The sequence below is a fragment of the Perna viridis genome, chromosome 13, assembly GCF_037379345.1.
Source record: "Perna viridis isolate PV_CMFRI_1.1 ecotype Kerala chromosome 13, ASM3737934v1, whole genome shotgun sequence".
Lineage (NCBI taxonomy): Eukaryota > Metazoa > Mollusca > Bivalvia > Mytilida > Mytilidae > Perna > Perna viridis.
Genome location: NC_142457.1, coordinates 20,013,758 through 20,038,222, shown reverse-complemented (window position 1 = coordinate 20,038,222; position 24,465 = coordinate 20,013,758). Strand labels below are relative to the sequence as shown.

General features: G+C 34.4%; 2 protein-coding genes across 3 annotated transcripts in view; one reads left to right on the top strand and one right to left on the bottom strand.

Annotated features, from left to right (window-relative positions):
• LOC148599875 (vacuolar protein sorting-associated protein 8 homolog) overlaps nt 1–20,504 on the bottom strand; it is a 72,831-nt gene extending 52,327 nt beyond the window's left edge. Inside the window, exons 1-16 of the mRNA XM_088559684.1 lie at nt 20,412–20,504; nt 18,477–18,548; nt 17,568–17,707; nt 15,428–15,518; nt 14,741–14,773; nt 11,992–12,046; nt 11,456–11,580; nt 11,011–11,097; nt 10,654–10,721; nt 8,788–8,838; nt 8,268–8,370; nt 4,173–4,229; nt 3,718–3,840; nt 3,129–3,209; nt 1,142–1,225; nt 524–721 (exon numbers count right to left, since the gene is read on the bottom strand). Of these exons, the coding sequence (XP_088415810.1) occupies nt 524–721; nt 1,142–1,225; nt 3,129–3,209; nt 3,718–3,840; nt 4,173–4,229; nt 8,268–8,370; nt 8,788–8,838; nt 10,654–10,721; nt 11,011–11,097; nt 11,456–11,580; nt 11,992–12,046; nt 14,741–14,773; nt 15,428–15,518; nt 17,568–17,707; nt 18,477–18,548; nt 20,412–20,477 (1,434 nt within the window). The 5' untranslated portion in view covers nt 20,478–20,504. The remainder of the gene's footprint in view (nt 1–523; nt 722–1,141; nt 1,226–3,128; nt 3,210–3,717; nt 3,841–4,172; nt 4,230–8,267; nt 8,371–8,787; nt 8,839–10,653; nt 10,722–11,010; nt 11,098–11,455; nt 11,581–11,991; nt 12,047–14,740; nt 14,774–15,427; nt 15,519–17,567; nt 17,708–18,476; nt 18,549–20,411) is intronic.
• Nucleotides 20,505–20,528: 24 nt separating this feature from the next.
• Nucleotides 20,529–23,327, top strand: LOC148599874 (uncharacterized). 2 transcript variants are annotated; one of them, XM_088559109.1, is made up of 2 exons: nt 20,529–20,604; nt 21,634–23,327. In XM_088559109.1, the coding sequence occupies exon 2, from the start codon at nt 21,666–21,668 to the stop codon at nt 23,229–23,231; it is 1,566 nt and encodes a 521-aa protein (XP_088415235.1). In that variant the 5' UTR covers nt 20,529–20,604; nt 21,634–21,665; the 3' UTR covers nt 23,232–23,327. The 2 variants fall into 2 exon arrangements, with proteins under 2 accessions (XP_088415235.1, XP_088415237.1); XM_088559111.1 differs by lacking the exon at nt 20,529–20,604 and adding an exon at nt 20,774–21,021.
• Nucleotides 23,328–24,465: the final 1,138 nt, after the last annotated feature.

Here is a 24,465-nt window from a genome sequence, read left to right as displayed (position 1 = left end):
TTTATATGAAGCCACATACCAAATTTGAAATCAATCAGCCCATTGGGAGCTGAGACAATTGCGAAGGAAATTTGAACCGAAGGATGGAAAAGGTAATTCCAATGTACCATTCACTTGTTGAGTGGGGACATAGTATACAAATGTTTTGAAGCCATTTAATTAGCATAGCCATTGTCTTCTAATTATCAATCAGTATAAATCCATAGTATTTAAATCCTATTCACCTACCTCTCTCCATGACCTCAGTGTGCACAGGTGAACAGTCCTGGTGCCCAGTATAAAAATACCTCTCTCCATGACCTCAATGTGTACAGATGAACACTCCTGGTGCCAAGTATAAACATACCTCTCTCCATGACCTCAATGTGTATAGATAAAAAGTCCTGATGCCCAATATAAACACACCTTTCTCCATGACCTCAAAGTGTACAGATGAACAGTCCTGGTGCCCAGTATAAACATACCTCTCTCCATGACTTCAATGTGTACAGATGAACAGTCCTGGTGCCCAGTATAAACATACCTCTCTCCATGACCTCAATGTGTACAGATGAACAGTCTTGGTGCCCAGTATAAAGAGTTGTCCATTATGGCTGACAATGGTTTGATAACAGGCCTTCTCTCCAGCAAATGCTAGGGCCTGACTTACATTACCACCAGTGGCTAGAGACTTAAAGTGACTAGTGTTGTAGACTAACATCACTTCAGATATATCTATAACCTGCATAATTATAAAGGGAATGCTAAATTTGCTGACAAGTCACCATAAATATTTAAGGCTGTTCAATTTTAAGATATGAGGTACCTGGGGAAGGCACATTTTCACCAGGGAAGCCATTTACAGAAGTTCTATTGGTGCTTTGTTTAAGTTTATATTTTGTCAAGAGACGTGAACACCCATCCATATACAAAGAATAAAAGTGCCTTCTCCATTACTTATATGTTTTACTGCCCTAGTTTTTATACTTGGTGTCTGATACATAAAAAAGGCCTTCAAAGCATATCATTTATACAAAAGAGTTTGGCCAATGTTATCATTTAATCAACTTTTACTTTTACTATAGTTACTTTGTTCTATCTTAGTTTTGTCTATGTCAGAAAAGAGAAAAGTTCCAACAGGGGAGATAACTGATTGTTTTACCTCCAATTCCTCTTCAGATCTGACATCTATCACATGTATTTTTTCTTTAGTATCCATGGCAACCAAAGTCTTTGGATTCATCCACTAAAAGAAAAATAACAGAAAAATTCATAATGACAATCAAATCAGTTTTAAAACTTTTTCAAATAAAAACTTAAGTAAAAGTCCATATAAAATTCAGACACTGCTTATAGTAAGGTGTAGAAAAACCCACGAAACAAATGATGCTTTTTGGTCTACATAATATGTAGCATATGATATGTTATATTTTTATGTCATAATAGTCCTTTCTGTATTTATATCTGTACTTTAGAGGAAATCACACTTAAACCCCTCACTAAAACCAACCAAATCATACCAAATCAAGAACAATAACTCTTGCAAAATGTTAATTTCATGTACTACCTACCGTATTTTGGTGTGTATAGTGCGCATTTATGTATTGTGTGCAGCGCAATTTTGAAGGTTTTAATGTGTGAAAAAAAAGTTTTTTAGACTTAGGTTGCAGTAAAATTTTGTAAGACAAAAAAATTGATATTTTGCACTTGTTCAATCAATTTATTTACTTTGATGCAGTGTTTCCTATGAAAATGTGAAGGAAAGAAACTCCAATGCAGACTAAAACATCAAGTTAACATCAGTAGTTACATAAATTGGATAATTTTAATTCCGAAGCATGATAAAATTGACAGGATGTATGAAATGACTTGTAAAACAAAATCGAAAGTTGGGAAAATTGGACGTTTTGGTGGTAACTCAAATTTTTCATTTAAAAACATACTTTAAAGAAAGAAAATAGTTAGAAACAATCAAAATAAGTATCAGAATAATCATTTTCTGCTGTCAAAACATTTGATAAGGAGGGTTTGACAAAAAAAGGAATTAGTTACTTTTATGTTTTTAGTTGTTTCATATTAATTTCTAATCATGCTTTATAAGAAGGAAATATTGTACAATCTTTGTTTGAAACATGTTATTCAGTCATTTGAACATGATTTGAAGAAAATATCACTAAAAATTCAATACCTAAAGATGTATTTGATGATCAGATAAAATTTCTTTCAGTAACATTTCACTTCCGGTTTGTTTGTTTACATTATGCAATGTCTTTTCATGTACCAAAATCTTTAATTTCGTGGCCAATTCTTATGTATTGATGTATAATACGCACCCCCACGTTCTGGAAATAATTTCTATGTAAAAATGTGCGCATAATACACACCAAAATACGGTATATAAATTTCATCTCAAAGGCCCAACACCAAAATGAATAACTAAGACTAACTAAGTCAGTAACTGATTCTGAATGAAATAAAAGTGAATTTGGTGGGTTTTTGACATACATAAATCACCTCCTGTCTGAATTTTATAAACATTTTTTTATTAATTTTTTATTGATTTTTATTTTTTTACTGATTTTTATATAAAATGCAAGACATCCTAGGGTAAAAAATTCAAAAATGTTACTTAAAATGGAAAATTTCTTAACATTAATTAATCTCTGTTCACAACACATCATGAAAATTCAATAAGCATTCTGAGAGTATTGCAAAACAATACATAGTCCCTGACTAAATTCTACCTTGGATTATCAAGTATAAATGAAAAACTGAGGAAATGACCTTGATTTTGAAGAAAAGAAGGGATATGGATAAAGTCAAGAAAGATGTTCAAATCCATTTAACGCATGTAGATTGGCAAAGTTTCATGCATGGTCAATTGGACAGATTAGGCTTCAAATTCTATAGCAATCTAAATGAATAATTACCCGATCTTTGTTATATTATCATATTATCAAATTTATAAAATGTTAACAGGTATTTTTAGAAAAAAGCTTGTAAAACTGAAATTTTGGTATAGCGCATAAAAATCTAAAGTCCCCTTCATCTAAAGCCCATAGGGGACTAATAAGTAGGAGATCTAATGTAGAGAACAATATACAGACGTAATCTTGGCCTTGGTATACTTGTATTGAATAAATACTAACTGTAATATTTAGAAGATTGTATTCCAGCTGAATTTTCTGCAATCCAGTGCATTTTATTTCTTGTGCATTTTGGCAAATGATCTGAAATAGAAGAACACATAAATACTTTTTAAACGTCTTATAAATCTCAGAAGCAGATAAAGAGAACATAAATCATCTACTCTATACCTGATAAAAGTAAACTGTCAATTCTCAAGTAAAGGCTTAAAACAGGGTCTATAACTCTGTCCTTAACTGTAGAACTACAATATACCTGATAAAAAGTAAACTGTCGATTCTCAACCAAAGGCTAAAACAGGGTCTATTATTCTGTCAATAACTGTGAAACTACTATATACCTGATAAAAGTAAACTGTCGATTATCAACCAAAGGCTAAATCAGGTTCCATAACTCTGTCCTTAACTATAGAACTACAATATACCTGATAAAAGTAAACTGTCGATTCTCAACCAAAGGCTAAAACGGGGTCTATAATTCTGTCAATAACTGTGAAACTACTATATAACTGATAAAAGTAAATGTCAATTCTCAACCAAAGGCTAAAACAGGTTCTATAACTCTGTCAATAACTGTGGAACTACTATATACCTGATAAAAGAAAACTGTTGATTCCCTAGCAAAGGCTAAAACAGGGTCTATAACTCTGTCCTTCTCTGATACTTGTATCACAACAAACTGCCAAGCTAAGAGAGGTAATGTACCTGGACTCCCCTGTTTGAAAAAAATAGAAGAGATAGAATTTGACATGTATCATAATAAACTGCCAGGTAAGGTTTGGTGATAGGCTCTAAGGTGGAGACATGTTGCAATTCAGAGAAATAAATCAAATTAAAGAGTATGGTTTTGTTATTTATAAGAACAACAGATCAATAAGGTTTTCTTTTCTCTTTGTTCTTTGTGAACCATACACCGCAAAAATTGTAACACAAGGTGTTATTGAACCTTCAGAAAATTAAAAAGTCTCACAAGTATAAAGTATGATATTTACATTAAGTGTTCTTAAATGCAAATACAAATTGTTATTTATATCACTCTGAACTTACCTTAAGGGGATGAGTAAACACAACTTTAAGCTGTGGACGTATAATCACTAATAACACCTGAAATAGCAAGAGAATCAAATATAAAGAAGTCATCAAACAGAGAGTTGATTTGGCTGAAATGAAATCCCACCATATGACATACTTATATAATTAATGGAAAATACTAAAGCATCGTAATTCAAATGTCAAAATCCCAATAATTTTTTTTACAGAAAATGGCCGTTATTTTGTCATCTTTTAACAACAAATAAAAGAATATTTACTACATCAATTTCTTCAAAACTAGAATTCTTGAACTTCATAATCTCGAAAAATGGACATATGGTTTACTATAAAGCTTTTAAATCAAAGTAATTCTTTGGTAAAAGTTATTAAAAAAAGATGTTGATGATCCTCCGATCAATGCTAAAATGACTCCTATCGCTGCCTTTTATTTACCTTAGACAGAGAAGCTACAGATATTAACTGTTTATTTACCTTAGACAGAGAAGCCACGGCTACTAACTGTGAGTTTACCTTAAACAGAGAAGCCACGCTACTAACTGTGAATTTACCTTAGACAGAGAAGCCACAGCTACTAACTGTGTGTTCACCTTAGACAGAGAAGCCACAACTACTAACTGTGTGTTTACCTTAGACAGAGAAGCCACAGCTATTAACTGTGTGTTTCCCTTAGACAGAGAAGCCATTGCTACTGTGTGTTTCCCTTAGACAGAGAAGCCAAAGCTATTAACATTGTATTTACCTTAGACAGAGAAGCCACGGCTACTAACATTGTATTTACCTTAGACAGAGAAGCCACGGCTACTAACAGTGTGTTTACCTTAGACAGAGAAGCCATGGCTACTAACTGTGTGTTTACCTTAGACAGAGAAGCCACAGCTACAAACTGTGTATTTACCTTAGACAGAGAAGCCACAGCTACTAACTGTGTACTTACCTTAAACAGAGAAGCCACAGCTACTAACAATGTATTTACCTTAGACAGAGAAGCCACGGCTACTGTGTGTTCACCTTAGACAGAGAAGCCACAACTACTAACTGTGTGTTTACCTTAGACAGAGAAGCCATTGCTACAAACATTGTATTTAACTTAGACAGAGAAGCCACGGCTACTAACTGTGTGTTTATCTTAGACAGAGAAGCCATTGCTACAAACATTGTATTTAACTTAGACAGAGAAGCCACGGCTACTAACTGTGTGTTTATCTTAGACAGAGAAGCCGCGGCTACTAACTGTGTGTTTACCTTAGACAGAGAAGCCATTGCTATTAACTGTATGTTTACCTTAGACAGAGAAGCCAGGGCTACTAACTGTGTGTTTACCTTAGACAGAGAAGCCATTGCTATTAACTGTGTGTTTACCTTAGACAGAGAAGCCATTGCTACTATGTATTTACCTTAGACAGAGAAGCCATTGCTATTAACTGTGTGTTTACCTTAGACAGAGAAGCCAGGGCTACTAATTGTGTGTTTACCTTAGACAGAGAAGCCATTGCTATTAACTGTGTGTTTACCTTAGACAGAGAAGCCACAGCTACTAACTGTGTGTTTACCTTAGACAGAGAAGCCATTGCTATTAACTGTGTGTTTACCTTAGACAGAGAAGCCATTGCTACTGTGTGTTTACCTTAGACAGAGAAGCCACAGCTACTGTGTGTTTACCTTAGACAGAGAAGCCATTGCTACTGTGTGTTTACCTTAGACAGAGAAGCCACAGCTACTGTGTGTTTACCTTAGACAGAGAAGCCACTGCTACTGCGTGTTTACCTTAGACAGAGAAGCCATTGCTACTGCGTGTTTACCTTAGACAGAGAAGCCACAGCTACTGTGTGTTTACCTTAGACAGAGAAGCCACAGCTACTGTGTGTTTACCTTAGACAGAGAAGCCACTGCTACTGTGTGTTTCCCTTAGACAGAGAAGCCACTGCTACTGTGTATTTACCTTAGACAGAGAAGCCACAGCTACTGTGTATTTACCTTAGACAGAGAAGCCACAGCTACTGTGTGTTTCCCTTAGACAGAGAAGCCATTGCTACTGTGTGTTTCCCTTAGATAGAGAAGCCACTGCTACTGTGTATTTACCTTAGACAGAGAAGCCACAGCTACTGTGTATTTACCTTAGACAGAGAAGCCACTGCTACTGTGTATTTACCTTAGACAGAGAAGCCATTGCTACTGTGTGTTTCCCTTAGACAGAGAAGCCATTGCTATTAACTGTGTGTTTCCCTTAGACAGAGAAGCCACGGCTACTAACATTGTATTTACCTTAGACAGAGAAGCCACGGCTACTAACAGTGTGTTTACCTTAGACAGAGAAGCCACGGCTACTAACTGTGTGTTTACCTTAGACAGAGAAGCCACAGCTACAAACTGTGTATTTACCTTAGACAGAGAAGCCACAGCTACTAACTTTGTACTTACCTTAAACAGAGAAGCCACAGCTACTAACAATGTATTTACCTTAGACAGAGAAGCCACAGCTACTGTGTGTTCACCTTAGACAGAGAAGCCACAACTACTAACTGTGTGTTTACCTTAGACAGAGAAGCCATTGCTACAAACATTGTATTTAACTTAGACAGAGAAGCCACGGCTACTAACTGTGTGTTTATCTTAGACAGAGAAGCCATTGCTACAAACATTGTATTTAACTTAGACATAGAAGCCACGGCTACTAACTGTGTGTTTATCTTAGACAGAGAAGTCGCGGCTACTAACTGTGTGTTTACCTTAGACAGAGAAGCCATTGCTACTGTGTATTTACCTTAGACAGAGAAGCCATTGCTACTGTGTGTTTACCTTAGACAGAGAAGCCATTGCTACTGTGTGTTTACCTTAGACAGAGAAGCCATTGCTACTGTGTGTTTACCTTAGACAGAGAAGCCATTGCTATTAACTGTGTGTTTACCTTAGACAGAGAAGCCACAGCTACTAACTGTGTGTTTACCTTAGACAGAGAAGCCACAGCTACTAACTGTGTGTTTACCTTAGACAGAGAAGCCACGGCTACTAACTGTGTGTTTATCTTAGACAGAGAAGCCGCGGCTACTAACTGTGTGTTTACCTTAGACAGAGAAGCCATTGCTATTAACTGTATGTTTACCTTAGACAGAGAGGCCAGGGCTACTAACTGTGTGTTTACCTTAGACAGAGAAGCCATTGCTATTAACTGTGTGTTTACCTTAGACAGAGAAGCCATTGCTACTGTGTATTTACCTTAGACAGAGAAGCCATTGCTGTTAACTGTGTGTTTACCTTAGACAGAGAAGCCAGGGCTACTAACTGTGTGTTTACCTTAGACAGAGAAGCCATTGCTACTGTGTATTTACCTTAGACAGAGAAGCCATTGCTATTAACTGTGTGTTTACCTTAGACAGAGAAGCCACAGCTACTAACTGTGTGTTTACCTTAGCCAGAGAAGCCACAGCTACTAACTGTGTGTTTACCTTAGACAGAGAAGCCACAGCTACTAACTGTGTGTTTACCTTAGACAGAGAAGCCATTGCTATTAACTGTGTGTTTACCTTAGACAGAGAAGCCATTGCTACTGTGTGTTTACCTTAGACAGAGAAGCCACAGCTACTGTGTGTTTACCTTAGACAGAGAAGCCACTGCTACTGTGTGTTTACCTTAGACAGAGAAGCCATTGCTACTGTGTGTTTACCTTAGACAGAGAAGCCACAGCTACTGTGTGTTTACCTTAGACAGAGAAGCCATTGCTACTAACTGTGTGTTTACCTTAGACAGAGAAGCCATTGCTACTGTGTGTTTACCTTAGACAGAGAAGCCATTGCTACTGTGTGTTTACCTTAGACAGAGAAGCCATTGCTACTGTGTATTTACCTTAGACAGAGAAGCCATTGCTACTGTGTGTTTACCTTAGACAGAGAAGCCACAGCTATTAACTGTGTGTTTACCTTAGACAGAGAAGCCATTGCTACTGTGTATTTACCTTAGACAGAGAAGCCATTGCTACTGTGTGTTTACCTTAGACAGAGAAGCCATTGCTACTGTGTGTTTACCTTAGACAGAGAAGCCATTGCTACTGTGTGTTTACCTTAGACAGAGAAGCCATTGCTACTGTGTATTTACCTTAGACAGAGAAGCCATTGCTATTAACTGTACATCCTGCATTGGATGATCTTTTATTGTTACATTCATATGTAATGGTTCTACCACACAAACTTCTCCACGGCTAAAAATAGACAGTTATTATGAAATCAAGGAGCTACTGACAAAGCGCATAATACGATAACTCATATCTATTGCATGGTACATTCTGAAGGAAACTTTCACTCTTTTAATTACATGTTTATATAAGTACAAGTAAGTACTGTAAACAAAGAAGTTTTCACATTCATTTTTTGCATTAATAAAACTTTGCCAACATTTCTGAATTTACAGTATGTCTTTTAAGACAACTTACTGTATTACAGGACCAATTTCATTGTACTAAAATTAAATGTAAATTGACCCCCAAATTTTTTATTTTTGTTTTTTATCTTGAGGCTTTGTCAACAAAAAATGTGTTGAACAAAAATAAAGTAAATAAAAAATTTATATCACATCTCCCAGGAAAAAATAAAGTAAATAAAACAATTATATAGCATACCTTCCAGAAAACAAACACTTTGATTCACATGTTCTAACACCAATCAATCTCCTAGAAATAGAAAAGAAAGAGCTTTCATAACACAGGTAACAAACAAATCAGTTCTTTCTCTTGGTAAGGAAAGAATGCACTAATGAAATAAATATCATATTCTAAAAAACCCAAAAACTATAAAATGGAAAATTTATACATCTTGAATGTGCCGTAAAATTTTGTTCCATGGTTAAATTATCATCCATGGAGAACCCTGTAATTGAACTCACAAGACTTATATGGAAACAAGAGGCTCCCAGGAGCCTGAATCGCTCACCTGTTTGAATTTTGCCCTTCAAGGGCAACAAATTTAACAAGGAGATGTCCAAAAAGTTTGACTCAAAAAGACTTTGGTAGCACTTATCATAAGGATCATTTCTGCAACTGAAAGTTTCTTTCTATCTATTATAGTCTTCAAGATATTGGCTGAAAACTTTCATCTTTAAAGGATGATAACTCTCACAAGGAGTTATATGCCAACTTTGATCATAGGACATTTTTGTAGGCCTTATAATAAGGACTATTTCAGCGATTGAAAGAATTTGGCTAAACCTAAAGGTTTTGGATATATATGCGAAAAATTACTGTCTGACCCCTATGTTCTATTTTTAGTAATGACTGCTATGTTTTTTGCCGGATCAAAAACCCCAACAATTCTATGCAAACATTCATACCAAGTTTGGTTCCAACTGGTCAAGTAATGTCAGAGGAGAAGATTTTTGAAAGAAATAAAATTAAAAATAGCAAAAAAAAATGTCAAAAAGGGCAACAACTCCAACATGGTTTAACAGATTAAAATGAAAATTTGATCACAGATTAATATCATCAAGCATTTATTCAGTCAGAATTAGGATGAACCTAACAGCTTTGGCGATGAATGCAAAAAACTTTCTGACCCCTATGTTCTATTTTTAGTAACAGCGGCCATGTTTTTCGACAGATCAAAAATCTCCATGTTAGTTCTATGCAGGATACCCGAAGGAACATTCATACCAAGTTTGGTTCCAATTGGTCAAGTAGTGTCAGTGGAGAAGAGTTTTGAGTACTATTGTTTGTGGGGTACCAATTGATGTGTATACTTAAAACCTCAAAGCCACGAAATCATGAATCCACGAACTTGTGTTTCTTCCCTAATCCACGAATATTGGCATCCATGAATTAAAGTACTTTAACAGTATAGGCTTGGTGGACCAGAGGTGGAATGTGCGAGATCTACAACACAATGGCTTGGTAAACTAGATGTGAAATGTGGGAGATCTCCAATATAGTGGCTTGGTAAACCAGATGTGAAATGTGGGAGATCTCCAATATAGTGGCTTGGTAAACCAGATGTGAAATGTGGGCGATCTCCGTCATAGTGGCTTTGTAAACCTGAAGTGGAAGGTGGGATATCTCTGACATAGTGGCTTGGTAAACCAGATGTAAAATGTGGAAAATCTCTTAACATAGTGGCTTTGTAAACCAGATGTGGAATGTGAGAGATCTCCAACATAGTGGCTTGGTAAACCTGAGGTGAAATGTTGGAGATCTCTAATGTAGTGGCTTGGTAAACCAAATGTAAAATGTAGGAGATCTCCAACATATAGGATTTGTAAACCAAATGTGAAATGTGGGAGATCTGCAACATATTGGCTTTGTAAACCGAAGGTGGAATGTGTTATATCTCCAACATATTGGCTTTGTAAACCAGTTTTGGAATGTTGGAGATATCCAACATAGAGACTTGTTAAACCAGAGGTGGAAATGAGCAATCTTCCAAATAGGGACTTCAAAAATTTAACAGGTATGATAATGGACTTACTGAAAATGTTAAGTCCAAAATAATATACATACTTGAATTCCAGTTCAAAAACAGACCCACCACTGTCACTGCAAACAGCCAAAACTAAACTGTCTGTAAACTATAAAAATAGATGCAAAAAAGGAGAAAACACATCACAATTTATTGTAAAAAAGTAGATATAAATACTACGTAAAAGTTTGAAAAGAAATGTCAAGAGGGGATGACAAAATCATTTAAGTAACATATTTCTAAAGTTATAAATTTCATTTTCATCAATATTTAAATATGTTTGGACCCCTGTCAGCACATTATTTATATAATCTACTAAATTATCAATGACATATATGAGTGTTTAGATAAAATGAGGATGGTAGTTTTGTATCAATGTCAGAATTGTTGTCTCAAACCTTTATATGTAGAACAGCAGTACCAGGTGGATGGGCATCTGTTATTGTCCTTAGTAACTTCCCTGAAGTCAAATCCCACATGGTTATCTGTAATAAATATAAATTACGACATCCATGAAAAAGGTCACAAAAATTTACTGATTATCTCCCTTTGAATACAAAAAAGACATGGTATATGCAGATATATACTCATATAATACATACTCTGCTAAAAGGTATTCCTCCTTTATCAAAAAGTATAGGATAGTGATACATGTATAGTACAGAGAGTTTTAACAACATAAGTTCTCTAAAAAAAACAGGGTCCTAAATGTACTTATATTTCAACTTACTTTATAGACCAATATTGATAGAAATTAAAGCATTATTCTTAAAATTGGACTTTAACAAAATAACATTAATTTTGGTTCCCCAAACAATATCCATATTATAAATAACTTTTCACCTGTCCTTTAGCAAATCCACAGAGCAGTCTAGTGCAGTCTTTATTGAAACTTAGAGCAGACACTGAACCATACTGTGTTCCTACTGCAGTACTACCAAGGCACCACTTTAACACTTGTTTAGGATCTGGTCATAAAATTTGGTTATACACTGTATAGTGCACATTCATGACAACAAAAGGGCATTTCAATATATACAATCCCTATTTATAATATAATCAAATCTCCTTTCAAGATGGTAAATCCAAACTTGTTTTATAATTTCTGTAAAAAAAATACATGCAAATTGAAAAAGCGTCATACTTGGTGGAAATATTCATTCATCTATCAGAGTGTAGTTATAAATTGTTTTGTATCTATGTGGACACATTCACTTAGTGTGTTATATTTGTTTCTGTACCTTGTCACATGTTTCTTCTCTGTCTCTACAAATATCTCAGTAAGTGTTATAATATATACACGTAACTCATAGATCGCCTGATCAATTCTTTAGGAGTTGTTTTCTACTGAAATTTTTTTAGATTTAATGAAAACTTACCAAAGACCAAAACTAAACCATGAGATGTTCCTATGGCTATCAGGGATGACACAACCTGAAATAAAGTTTTCAAAACTAAACCATGAGATGTTCCTATGGCTATCAAGGACAACACAACCTGAAATAAAGTTATCAAAAGTAAACCATGTGATGTTCTTATGGCTATCAGGGATGACACAACCTGAAATAAAGTTTTCAAATCTAAACCATGAGATGTTCCTATGGCTATCAGGGATGACACAACCTGAAATAAAGTTTTCAAAACTAAACCATGAGATGTTCCTATGGCTATCAAGGACAACACAACCTGAAATAAAGTTATCAAAAGTAAACCATGTGATGTTCTTATGGCTATCAGGGATGACACAACCTGAAATAAAGTTTTCAAATCTAAACCATGAGATGTTCCTATGGCTATCAGGGATGACACAACCTGAAATAAAGTTTTCAAAACTAAATCATGAGATATTCCTATGGCTATAAGGGATGAAACAACCTGAAATAAAGTGTTCAAATCTAAACCATGAGATGTTCTTATGGCTATCAGGGACAACACAACCTGAAATAAAGTTTTCAAAAGTAAACCATGAGATGTTCCTATGGCTATCAGGAATGACACAACCTGAAATGAAGTTTTCAAAACTAAACCATGAGATGTTCCTATGGCTATCAGGGATGACACAACCTGAAATAAAGTTTTCAAAACTAAACAAAGAGATGTTCCTATGGCTATCAGGGATGACACAACCTGAAATAAAGTTTTCAAAACTAAACCAAGAGATGTTCCTATGGCTATCAGGGATGACACAACCTGAAATAAAGTTTTCAAAACTAAACCATGAGATGTTACCATGGCTGTCAGGGATGACACAACCTGAAATGAAGTTTTCAAAACTAAACCATGAGATGTTCCTATGGCTATCAGGAATGACACAACCTGAAATAAAGTTTTCAAAACTAAACCATGAGATGTTCCTATGGCTGTCAGGGATGACACAACCTGAAATAAAGTTTTCAAAACTAAACCATGAGATGTTCCTATGGCTGTCAGGGATGACACAACCGGAAATGGAAGTTTTCAAAACTAAACCATGAGATGTTCCTATGGCTATCAGGGATGACACAACCTGAAATAAAGTTTTCAAAACTAAACCATGAGATATTCCTTTGACTATCAGGGATGACACAACCTGAAATGAAGTTTTCAAAATTAAAAAAAATATATCATTTTGAAGTCATTTCATAAAAACTTACATGTATAAAATGACAAAACAGTCATGTAACATTAAGATTTAACTGCCATTTTGACTACTACATGTTATACATGTATGTACATTACACTAAGAGTGGAATGGTTCTCTAACACTTGAGTCGGACCTGAGTGAAACTAGGTGTTACACCAATATAGTGAGTGTTTAACACCCAGATTCCACCTAGCCAACAACGACCATTTGCATATTGTAATAGTGGTAAAAATCAATGAGGCATATAAGATACGATGTATATTCTGTTTCTGTTTATCAGGTAATTTGGAGCACTCCAGGTAGGATACAAATTTAGTCATGTCATTAAAAATTTGGAACATTCTATTTTTTTATATTGTACATGTTCATCATTTGTTGATGTGTTATATTCTATGTACAGCTATCTCCATAGTGGGAGATATCATGTAGAAATATTACATCCTATTTTTATTAAGTAATCTTTTGATATTTTAAATTTTACACTTTTCCAGAAATAAAAGGAACTACTTACAGGTCCAAAACCACCTAGATAATGTATATATAAGAAATGCAAAGCAGAACCCTTAAACAGGACCGCGAACATTGTCAGTAATAAGTTACAATACATTGTCCAAACTAAGATGAGAAGGCGACCTTGTTAAGTCTTCTTCAGCCGGTTGCTTTTGATCACTAAAAATGCATCAAGTTAACTCTGAGACATAAAGTATGTTTCAAATACAACCTACATATATCTTAGTTTCAATGATTAGTTATTTTAAATGATTTCTCACTTTATTTGATGCCGACTAATGTTGACTCCCCTATGAAAATAATCCCTTGACAAACCTCTCACATATTTGTCCATTTATAGAAATTCAAATGAACACATTGTATAAATTTGTACAATGTCTCCAAAGTGTGCCTGGTCATAAAATGGACTGCAATTAATTATAACTCAATGCAGGACAGTTATGAAGTATTTATCAAAGATAAATGTCTTTTTCACGATTTTCATGTAATATTTGTCAATTGTTTATACCACATCCACTGTTTTATTATACCAACAGCTGGACAAATCAACTATTGACTCGTATTGGATTGAGAATTCACAAGTTCCCTGGACTCCCTTGGATCCCCAGTAAATTTAGGAGATCAGTTACCTATAGTACAAAGTCCATATTTTTGGCAGTGATCAATGAGATTAACTTCACCGTGCTGGGTAAATTTCTCACCCAGGTCAATGATTGTCTGTATATTTCACCAAAAAAAATTGGACTGACACTGTGTTTCAGATTTAAAACTCTGACTTGAGTGTTGGAGAAACAATTGTCCTTACGTGTATTGTAATTCCATTGCTACTTATACAATTTAATTGATGCTGGATTTATACGTTCTTCTTATATCATTTGAAATAACATTATTTGTGCTAATTTTACCATTCTTACTCCAATGTTCAGCCAACATTATCCACAATTAGCATTGTCTTTAAAGAGTATTTAAATCCTAAAGACTAGGTGAATACATACTATTGCAGTAGGCATCCCAGCATCAACTCGATCCTATAATAAAATAAATACATTTTACTGACTATAGCAGTAAGTGCTCTAGCATAAACTCAATCCTACAATAAAATTATAGTTCTGAACAGTAATCAGTTCTTTACAAAGCTATTCTCAATTTTGAAATGACATTGGAGTCTAGATAAACAAGCACTTTCATAAGAATTCTAATTTTAAATAATCTCAATATTCAATGATAAAAAGTAGAATTTAATTCCACAACAGTTAAAAAAAAGTCTTGTTGACTTATACTCAAGCAATTCAGATCTCCATGTACTAATACTCAAGCCATTCAGATCTCCATGTACTTATACTCAAGCCATTTAAATCTCCATGTACTAACACTCAAGCCATTCAGATCTCTATGTACTAATACTAAAGCCATTCAGATCTCCATGTACCAACCCTCAAGCCATTCAGATCTCCATGTACTAACACTCAAGCCATTCAAATCTCCATGTACTTATCCTAATGCCATTCAGATCTCCATGTACTTATAATAAAGCCACTCAGAAATCTTTATTTTTAAATACAACTTATAATAGGTTACTATCAAAGTTAATGATATTAACTGATAGGACTGTTTTCATCAAAAAGTTTATGTATAATAAACACAATGACAGTTTTGGTTGGTTAGCTATAGCTAATACCTACAGCAGCAGACAGAAGCTGGGCAGATATGCTCTTTAGTTTACTGGGTCTTAGCACTGATCCATGGATTTTATAATGAATGCTTTTCCGCATCCTGAAATAAAAACATTGATAAAAATATTTCTTCTGTGGTTTCATTACTCTTACAGAAGCTTCTACTAAAATACTGCATCACACAAAAAGAGAATACCACCCGCTTCATATGGACTTAAATGTACTACATCACACAAAGAGAGAATACCACCCGCTTCATATGGACTTAAATGTACTACATCACAGAAAGAGAGAATACCACCCGCTTCATATGGACTTAAATGTACTACATCACACAAAGAGAAAATACCACCTGCTTCATATGGACTTAAATGTACTACATCACACAAAAAGAGAATACCACCTGCTTCATATGGACTTAAATGTACTACATCACACAAAGAGAGAATACCACCCGCTTCATATGGACTTAAATGTAAAATTTTTGTTGAATTATCTCCTTTTGGCATTATCAAACAGTAATTATATTCCTTTATGTACATTTAGATATGATACCCAATCTACCTATAAAATTAAATCAAAATCTGTTGAGGGGTTAAGGAGGAGTTGTGCTTACAAGGTTTTAACATGTGAACCCCCTTCATTTGGATTATCTCCCTTCGGAGTCCTACAACAGTAATTATATTCCTTCATGCACATCTACATATAATATCGTAACTTCCAACAAAATTAAATCAAAATCCCTAGAGTGGTTTCAGAGGAGTTGAACTTGTGCTGTTTTAACGTGTAATACCCTTAATTTGAATTATCTCCCTTTGGAGTCTTCCAACAGTTATTATATTCCTTCATGCACATCTACCATATATACTTGTGTATAAGTCAGATTTTTGTAACAGCTTTTCTAATTTCTTCGGATAAAACCTTTTAACTTACAAAAATTTGTTCATAAATGAGTATCATGAATATCATGAACTTTCTGTTTTAATCTTTTTTGTTCCCTATATTTATGATTTTAATTTGGGTTATTGGTTGTACCAAAATTAGAATGAATGAAAAAATGGCCGTATTAAACAATTTACATGGCTTGTCAAGAATTTAAATATAATACTTTAAAAACAACTCCAGTCTGGCTTGTAATTATTTATTTCAAAATTTATTGAAGTTATCAAAACAAACAAGTATACTCATTGTAATAAAGGAATGTTATACTATTGTGATGCAGCTGACAGAAATCAAGTCAGACTTATAAGTGCGTCAAGTAGTGTTCTCCCTAGGCTATTATAGTGCTGTACTTTGCAGCACTATGATTTATAAGCACTGTGCTATCAGTAATTAATTTTATTTAGAATGCACTATTGGTTCTGTGCTATAGTTATGGAGAATGACCAAAAGAGCTGTGCTATGCCAATAAGCACTTGGCTATTCAACAAGAGGCTCCAGGAGCCGGAATCGCTCACCCGGTTGAATATTGCCTTTCAAGGACAATAAATTAAACAAGAAGTTGTCCAACAATTTTGGTGAGCTAAAAGTATGGGGAGAACACTGGGTCAACGATAAGTTACAGAAATTTTAGACTGAAAAGGGGGGTCCGACATATAGGTGGATTGACTTATACTTGTGTACATGTATATATGGTACATTATGATACCATACCTTCCTATGAAATTTCATCAAAATCCCTTGAGCAGTTAACAAGGAGTTGCACTTGTGTAAAACCCTTAATTTGGATAAACTCCCTTTGAAGTCCTCTGATAGTAATAATATATTTTCATGCACATCTAGATATGATACACAACCATCATATTAAATTTCATAAAAATCCCTTCAGCTGTTAAGAAGTTGTGCTTACAAAAAATTGTTGTCAAATGGACTGACTGACAGACGGGTTGATTCCTACCAAACTTTGTCTGTGGGTGTATAATAATCTCCATACATGAGCATTAAATAAACATATTATCATTTGTTGGATTTTTAACTGTATAAGTAACTCTGTAGCATTCAACTATCAAAGGTCATACCCAGCAACCAGACTCCTATCATGTCTCGTCAGGTTAATTTAACTGCAGACCTAGAGTTTATTAGCAAGACAGGCTTAATAAAGGCTAACCCTGATATCTGTCAGTACACATTTAATCTGATAACCATTTACCGTTCCCTCTTTCGAGGTCTGTCAGAAAGCAGACTATCTTGACTGGACAATGACGATGTGTCCCCAGCATCCTTAAACAACTGTATAGATGATGGCACAGATACATCATCATCTTCTAACAAAGATTCTTCTTCTTCTTGCTATAGAAGTCATTAATACAATATATTATTACTACTGACATAAATATCTTCATTTTTCTGACATTGTTTCTTTTTTCTGTAAGAAATAATTTGGTATTGCAACCAAAACAAAACTTTTTTACATGCAAAAGTAAACTTAAAACAATTCTTCCCTTTTTTTGTACATAGCAAGTAAACAAAACAATTCTTACCTTCTTTTGTACATACAAGAACACTTAAAAATAATTTGTCAATTTTTTGTACATACACTGTAGCAAGTAAACTCCAAAAACAATTCTTCCCTTTTTTATGTGGCTATTTCAGTTTCAATGTGGCTAATGAAAAGTAGCTGGCACTGGCCACTTTGGCTACTAAAAAAAATTGTCTACTGCTAACAATGACACTATACATGTACATGTATATGACCTTTATCATTTTTGAAACCTAAAAAAATAATACCTAGTGAATATGTTCAATTGATAAAAATTAATACTTGTACAGTATTTCACATTTACAGGTCTATCCTACCAGTGCACCTAGTCCATTCTTCCAGTTTCAAGTGAAGTCTTGGTTGCCTATTCACTTTTGTTTTTTCATGTGTATTATTGTATTTATTTCATGTTCTTTGTTGTGTATGTCTATTTTTCCTGTCTAGTCTTTACCCTTGGATTACATTCTTTTGGTTTTCTCACAGTTCTTGGTTCCCTTGATTACTCAATCTACTCATGTCATTTAAAATACTTTCTAAAGTTGGATTTTCCACCATCATACTGGTCAGCCATCTACTCACCTCATTTAAAATGCTCTCTAGAGTCGGATTTTCTACCTGAGGAAGATCAGCTTGAAAGTCAGAATCATCCAGCTACAAAAAATTCAGTTTCATAAAAAAAATAACAAAATAATAGCTGTACTATCACCATGGCCAGAAAAAAAACTGTTGATATCCAGTTTACTTTGGCTTTTTGCTCTGTGTTTTAACTTTAGTTTTGAATACTTTCACTTACATGTAATACCGGTATATTCATTTCATTGTTTTGAAATCAGCTTATAGTTCATTTCTTTTATAAGCAAGCAAAGCTCACTCTTGAATGTATAGAAATTCATAATACTGACACTCAAACTTTGATCAAAGCAAAACATTTTATCACTAACTAAATTATCTAATGAAGCTTTAGTCAAAACTGCTTACAAACAAAACTAAACAAAATGTTTAAAAATGTCAATGTTACAAGTATTTGATCTGACCTACTAATACATTTTTAAAGAAAACTACATTTGTACTTCTGTGATAAAACCCGGTATTCTATGCCAAACCTGGATCTGTTTGACCAAAATTTACAACTTTGCCTGAATGCCAGTTTCAATTGACCAAATTCCTATTCAAGCCCTATTCAAAAGGGCACCAGGCCCTTCTGCCCTTACCTAAAATGCCCTTCTGATTTAATATGTTTCTATTACAAGAGTCAATCTGACAAAAGTTGTAAACTGCTGTCTAAACAGGAAATGCAAAAATAATCAGTTGATCAGTGTTAACCTATGATGACTGACAAGGAGAAAATGGATCCTGATGACCAGTCAATTATTTAACAAAGATTTATTTCTACTGCACATTTGGATAAATACTGTCAATTTAACAGGTCTAAATTGTGTTGGCCATGTGTGTAAACAATCAGAAGTGAAGATCTTTAAAAACTTTATCATTTGTTTCATTTTCAATAACACTATGCCTCATGGTAAGCATAGTCATTTATATTACAGTGACAACACACCACTTTAGTTGAAATACATGTACGCTCCCGAAAGGGAACGTTATTGGTTGTATTATCAACTTGGTTCTGCATACTTATGGCCAAAAAATGCATCAATATCCGGTTTGTACCTTCATTTTCAGAGGCTAAAAAACAGCAACATGGCAACTTCATTTGCATATACAATGTAAATGCAATTGAGAACCAAACCAGTCCTGGAAAATATTCGCTAGATTCAATGATTAAATACAAATCAAATCATAGCTTTTGCAAGATAGGGTTGGCCAAAATATACTGCAGTATGGCATCCAGTTGTTTATGAAAATATGTCATCAACTTTACCCATAATTCTTGGGTACTTTAAAATTGTGAAATGAAAACAAAACAAAAAGCAGACATTTCAGACCATAACAATTAGGATATGGTTTAGGACAATCAAAACCGTATATCATTACAAAATTGTCCATATTGGAAGGTTATAAGTACATTATATAAAATAAAATCAGAGCTGACAAAAACATGAAAGGGGTTTTTACTTTATGTTTTTTTGGGGAGCATTAGGTTTCACCTTACTCATATTAATACTAATTGATCCCTTGGTTAACAGCTAAAGAAATCGGAGAGTGCTACCATGTACCTGCATGTGAACATTTCAGGGTATTGTCTAAAATGTGTAACCCATGTTCTTAACATACCATAAGAATGAAAATTTTGGCTGATGGGGAAAAGCTGGTGAATGTACAGGTTACAATAATTCCTTTTGGGATTCGGCGCTGGAGATATTTTTTTTTGTTTTGACCACCAGGCAAAACAAAAAGCATCCCATAAGGGATTAAAGACATAACGTTACACATACATGCAACACATGCACATTTAAGATCCTACCACATTTTACGGCTTTAGCCGTTAAGGCCAAGCCTAAAAACAGAAATTATTTTAATTCAAAATTAAAATATACAATACAACTTATAATTAACCTCTATGTCAAAGCTTATCAGTGTAGAATCTGAAGGACTCGGTTTTTCTGCCCCGCCAGTTTCCATTCTGCCTCAAGGGAGATAATAAATTTGCCGGAAGTAAACAATAAAAATAATTCTAGGTCAGACGCGGAATTTCTAAACGTTCCGGCTTCACCATTACAAAGAATATTAGATATTTACTTTTCAAAGGGTATTGTTTTTTTACCATTAGCATTTTTATCATATAGCATTGAACGAACTTTTCAAACTTCTCGTAGGTGTTCGATGTTCGCTAGACACATCCGTGTCTGATAAATCACCATAATTTGTCAGGGTGAGATGTAGTCCGAATTTCCTCTGACCCTGCAACCCTCCTCTTTTTTATTTGGATATCAATATCCAAATAAAAAAGAGGAGAGTTGCAGGGTCAGAGGAAATTCGGACTAGGTGAGATGTCCTCAGTTTTTTTGGCAATCTACATGAACTTTGGAACGAATAGTGTAAAATTTAAAAAGCTAAACTACTACCTTATTTGTAAACAATTTAGTCATACAAATTTGAAGGGTTTCCCAACCACGGAGGGACCTACCTAGCCCTGGACAACAGGAATATTAGTAAAATTATACATGTAGGTATTGTTTTAACCAGAAAAATTATATTGTTTTAACCTAATTGTTTTATTAGCAAGACCGAGAAGTAAACGCACTGACAAACAATGCACATTTATTACTTTCAGGTCAAGCGCCACAGAATATTTGATAATCAGGAAAAGATGTGTATACATCTTATCCCTTTTGGGATTAATCAATAATTTAATTAGGATCAGAGCTGCTTTGTTTAGTTTGTCAGTGAACTATCCCTATCCTTTATAACCAGCTTCAAACAATAGTACAACAAATAAAGCGTGGCCAAGGCAATGGTTGGGGCCTGTAACTATTAGCCTGGTTGTGTATCTTAGAATTGCAACACTTTATTAGTTGAATGGGTCTTTAATAACATTATTTATATAATTTATTTACATTAATCACAATTGGCAATTTACTTGTATTAGGTGAATGAATGTACATATTTATGTGACAGTACATGTGTATCTATATACACCTGTATACACATGTTCATGTATGCATATATAATGTATAATAATATTACAAACATACAGTTTGATATGGTATGATGATGATGATCTAACTTAGTAAGTCTTAGTTTCTGCTTAACTGCATTGTTTCTTTTGTATTTTCAGATTCCCTTAAGGCATTTTAAGGTACTGAGATAATGGATAATATTAGTGAACAGCCAGATATGTATATTTTACCTTCAAACATTAAAACTGAAGTGGACAGTTTTGCTGATCCTGAAAGCTGCTACACTGGTGCTAAACTGCAATATCCTAGTTTTACTGACAGTGAGCCACATCATCCTAGATTTATGACCAGTGAGCCACATTTTCCTAGTTATACTGCCAATGAGCCACTTTGTCCTAAAATTACTCACAATGAGAAACGTCTTCCTTGTTTTACTGACAGTGACACACATCATCTTTGCTTTACTGACACTGAGCCACATCCTAGATTTCCTGGCAGTGAGCCACATCATCATAGTTTTACTGACAGTGAGCCACATCATCTTAATTTTTCTGACAGTGAGCCACATGATGAATCATCACACATTGAATATGATGATAAAAAGGTGGAAATGGGTTTATATGAGAAAAAGGTGCAAGACAACTTTTATAATGACAAAGAACATCAAAGAACTATTCCACAAGATTTGAGTAGTGACCATTCAGAGTTATTTTCTTGCTCTTTTTGTAAAGAAGTGCTTCCATGGTCACATGCTTCTCAGAGAAACATACAGTATCCACAAGGCAAAACATACATGTGCAATAGATGTAACATTGCAATGTATCCTAGCGATAAAGCAAATACAAGTTCAGCATATTTTAGTGAAGGAAAATCTGTTGAGGCTGCCATAATTGAATCTGTTAAATCTAAGATGTCACAAGGCCTTGGTCTCATACCTCCTCAGCAATCTAGTATGTCACAGGGCCTTGGCCTCATACCTCCTCAGCAATCCATTAGTGAGTCTGTGTATCTAATGCCATCTAAACTACCAAAGGACCAGGATGATGTGAAGAGGCGATACCAATGCACACTTTGTGAATTAAAGTTTAAACGTAATGCACATCTTCAGAGACATATGAGAACACACACTACTGACGGACCTATTTATAGATGTGACAAGTGTAATAAGTCTTATAGGGATGAATATAACTTAATACGACATAAAAGGGTGCATGAGTATCCTGACAGTGAACTTCCTGGCAATACCTCCTTCCCTAAACCCTACATCTGTGGTGTTTGTGACATGAGATTTAGAGATAACCATGATTTACAGCGCCATATCCGTGTTCATACTGGTGAAATGCCTTATGAATGTTCACTCTGTGACCGTCGTTTTATTGACAAACGCTCGTTAAAAAATCATGTTATACAACACAAGGGTGAGAAGTTATTTGTTTGTTCTTTTTGCAACAAAAGATTTTTTGAGCAGAGACTTTTGACAAGACACATTAAAACATATAAGAATTCAATACATTACAGATGTGAACTTTGTGATAGGACATTTCACAAGGAAGAAAACTTTATCTCCCATACTGAATCCCATCAACATGATAAAATACAAGTAGAGTTTTTGTGTAAAATGTGTGATAAAAAATTTAAGCACAAGAAAAGTCTTATTAACCACGAAAAAATACATAATAGTAACTATGAAGTTATTCACAATTATAATGATTACCACAGCAATCAAGTTAAAAATTTACCTGATGTTACTTTGTAAACAGTTGTTTGTTTTTCATTTTTTTTTCAGAACAGAATGAAATATGTTTTTAAAATAAAGTATACATTATTGTTCAATAAATGGAAATCTTGTTAATACTTGTTTTCTTAAAATTAAATCCAGTCAAAAAAACATCCAATGATAAAAGGTATAGTGTCATTTTCTCAATTATCACTGTTAAATACTAACTCCACAACTGACACTGTGGATTCATTTTTAGCTCACCTGGCCTGAAGGGCCTTGGAGCAACTACCATCACTTGGTGTCCATCGTCATCATCTGTTAACATTTTTTTTCAAAACTCTTCTCTTCTGAAACTACTGAGTGGTATTATAACAACTTTGCACAGATGTTCCTCAGGGTATCTTGTAGAAAGGTTGCATTTAAATTTTTGATCTGTCAAAAAACATTGGGTACAACTGTTCAGCATGATGAGATCAATATGTGGTCCAATGTTCATGTTAATCTGTTAAGCCATGTTTGAGTTATTTCCCTTTTTCAATGTTTTTTTTGGGGGGAGGGGTGCGGTCCTATATTAACTTGAATAATTCAAGCCCTCACCGTCATCGATTCTCTCCGACTCGCATGAAAATACATCAACATACAAAAAAAATATTGCACTAATACATCTATGAGGAAGACTAAATTCACTGATTCATTATTGCACTACCATAAACCTCAACAAAAGGCTCCCAGGAGCATGTATTGCTCACCTGGTTGAATTTTGCCTTTTAAAGGCAATAAATTTAACAAGAAGTTGTCCAACAATTTTGACTCAAGAAGTATCATATTATCAGGATCATTTCAACTATTAAAAGTTTCTTATAATCTATCATAGTTTTCAAGATATTGACTGAAAACTGTTTAAAAAAAAGTCATTTTTCCCCTTTCAAGGGCAATAAATCTTACAACTTTTATCCTTGAAGACTTTTGTAGTCCTATTAATAAGGATTATTTTAGCTATTGAAAGAATTTAGCTAAACCTAACGGTTACGGAAATATATGCGAAAAAATACTGTCTGACCCCTATGTTCTATTTTTAGCAATGGGGCCGAATTTTTTGACGGATCAAAAATCCCCACATCAGTTCTATGCAAGATACACCAAAGAACATTCATAACGTTTGGTTCCAATTTATCAAATAATGTCAGAGGAGAAGGTTTTTGAAAGAAATAACATTAAAAAAAAGCAAAAATCGTTGAAAAAGAGTAATAAATCCAACGTGGCTTAATGG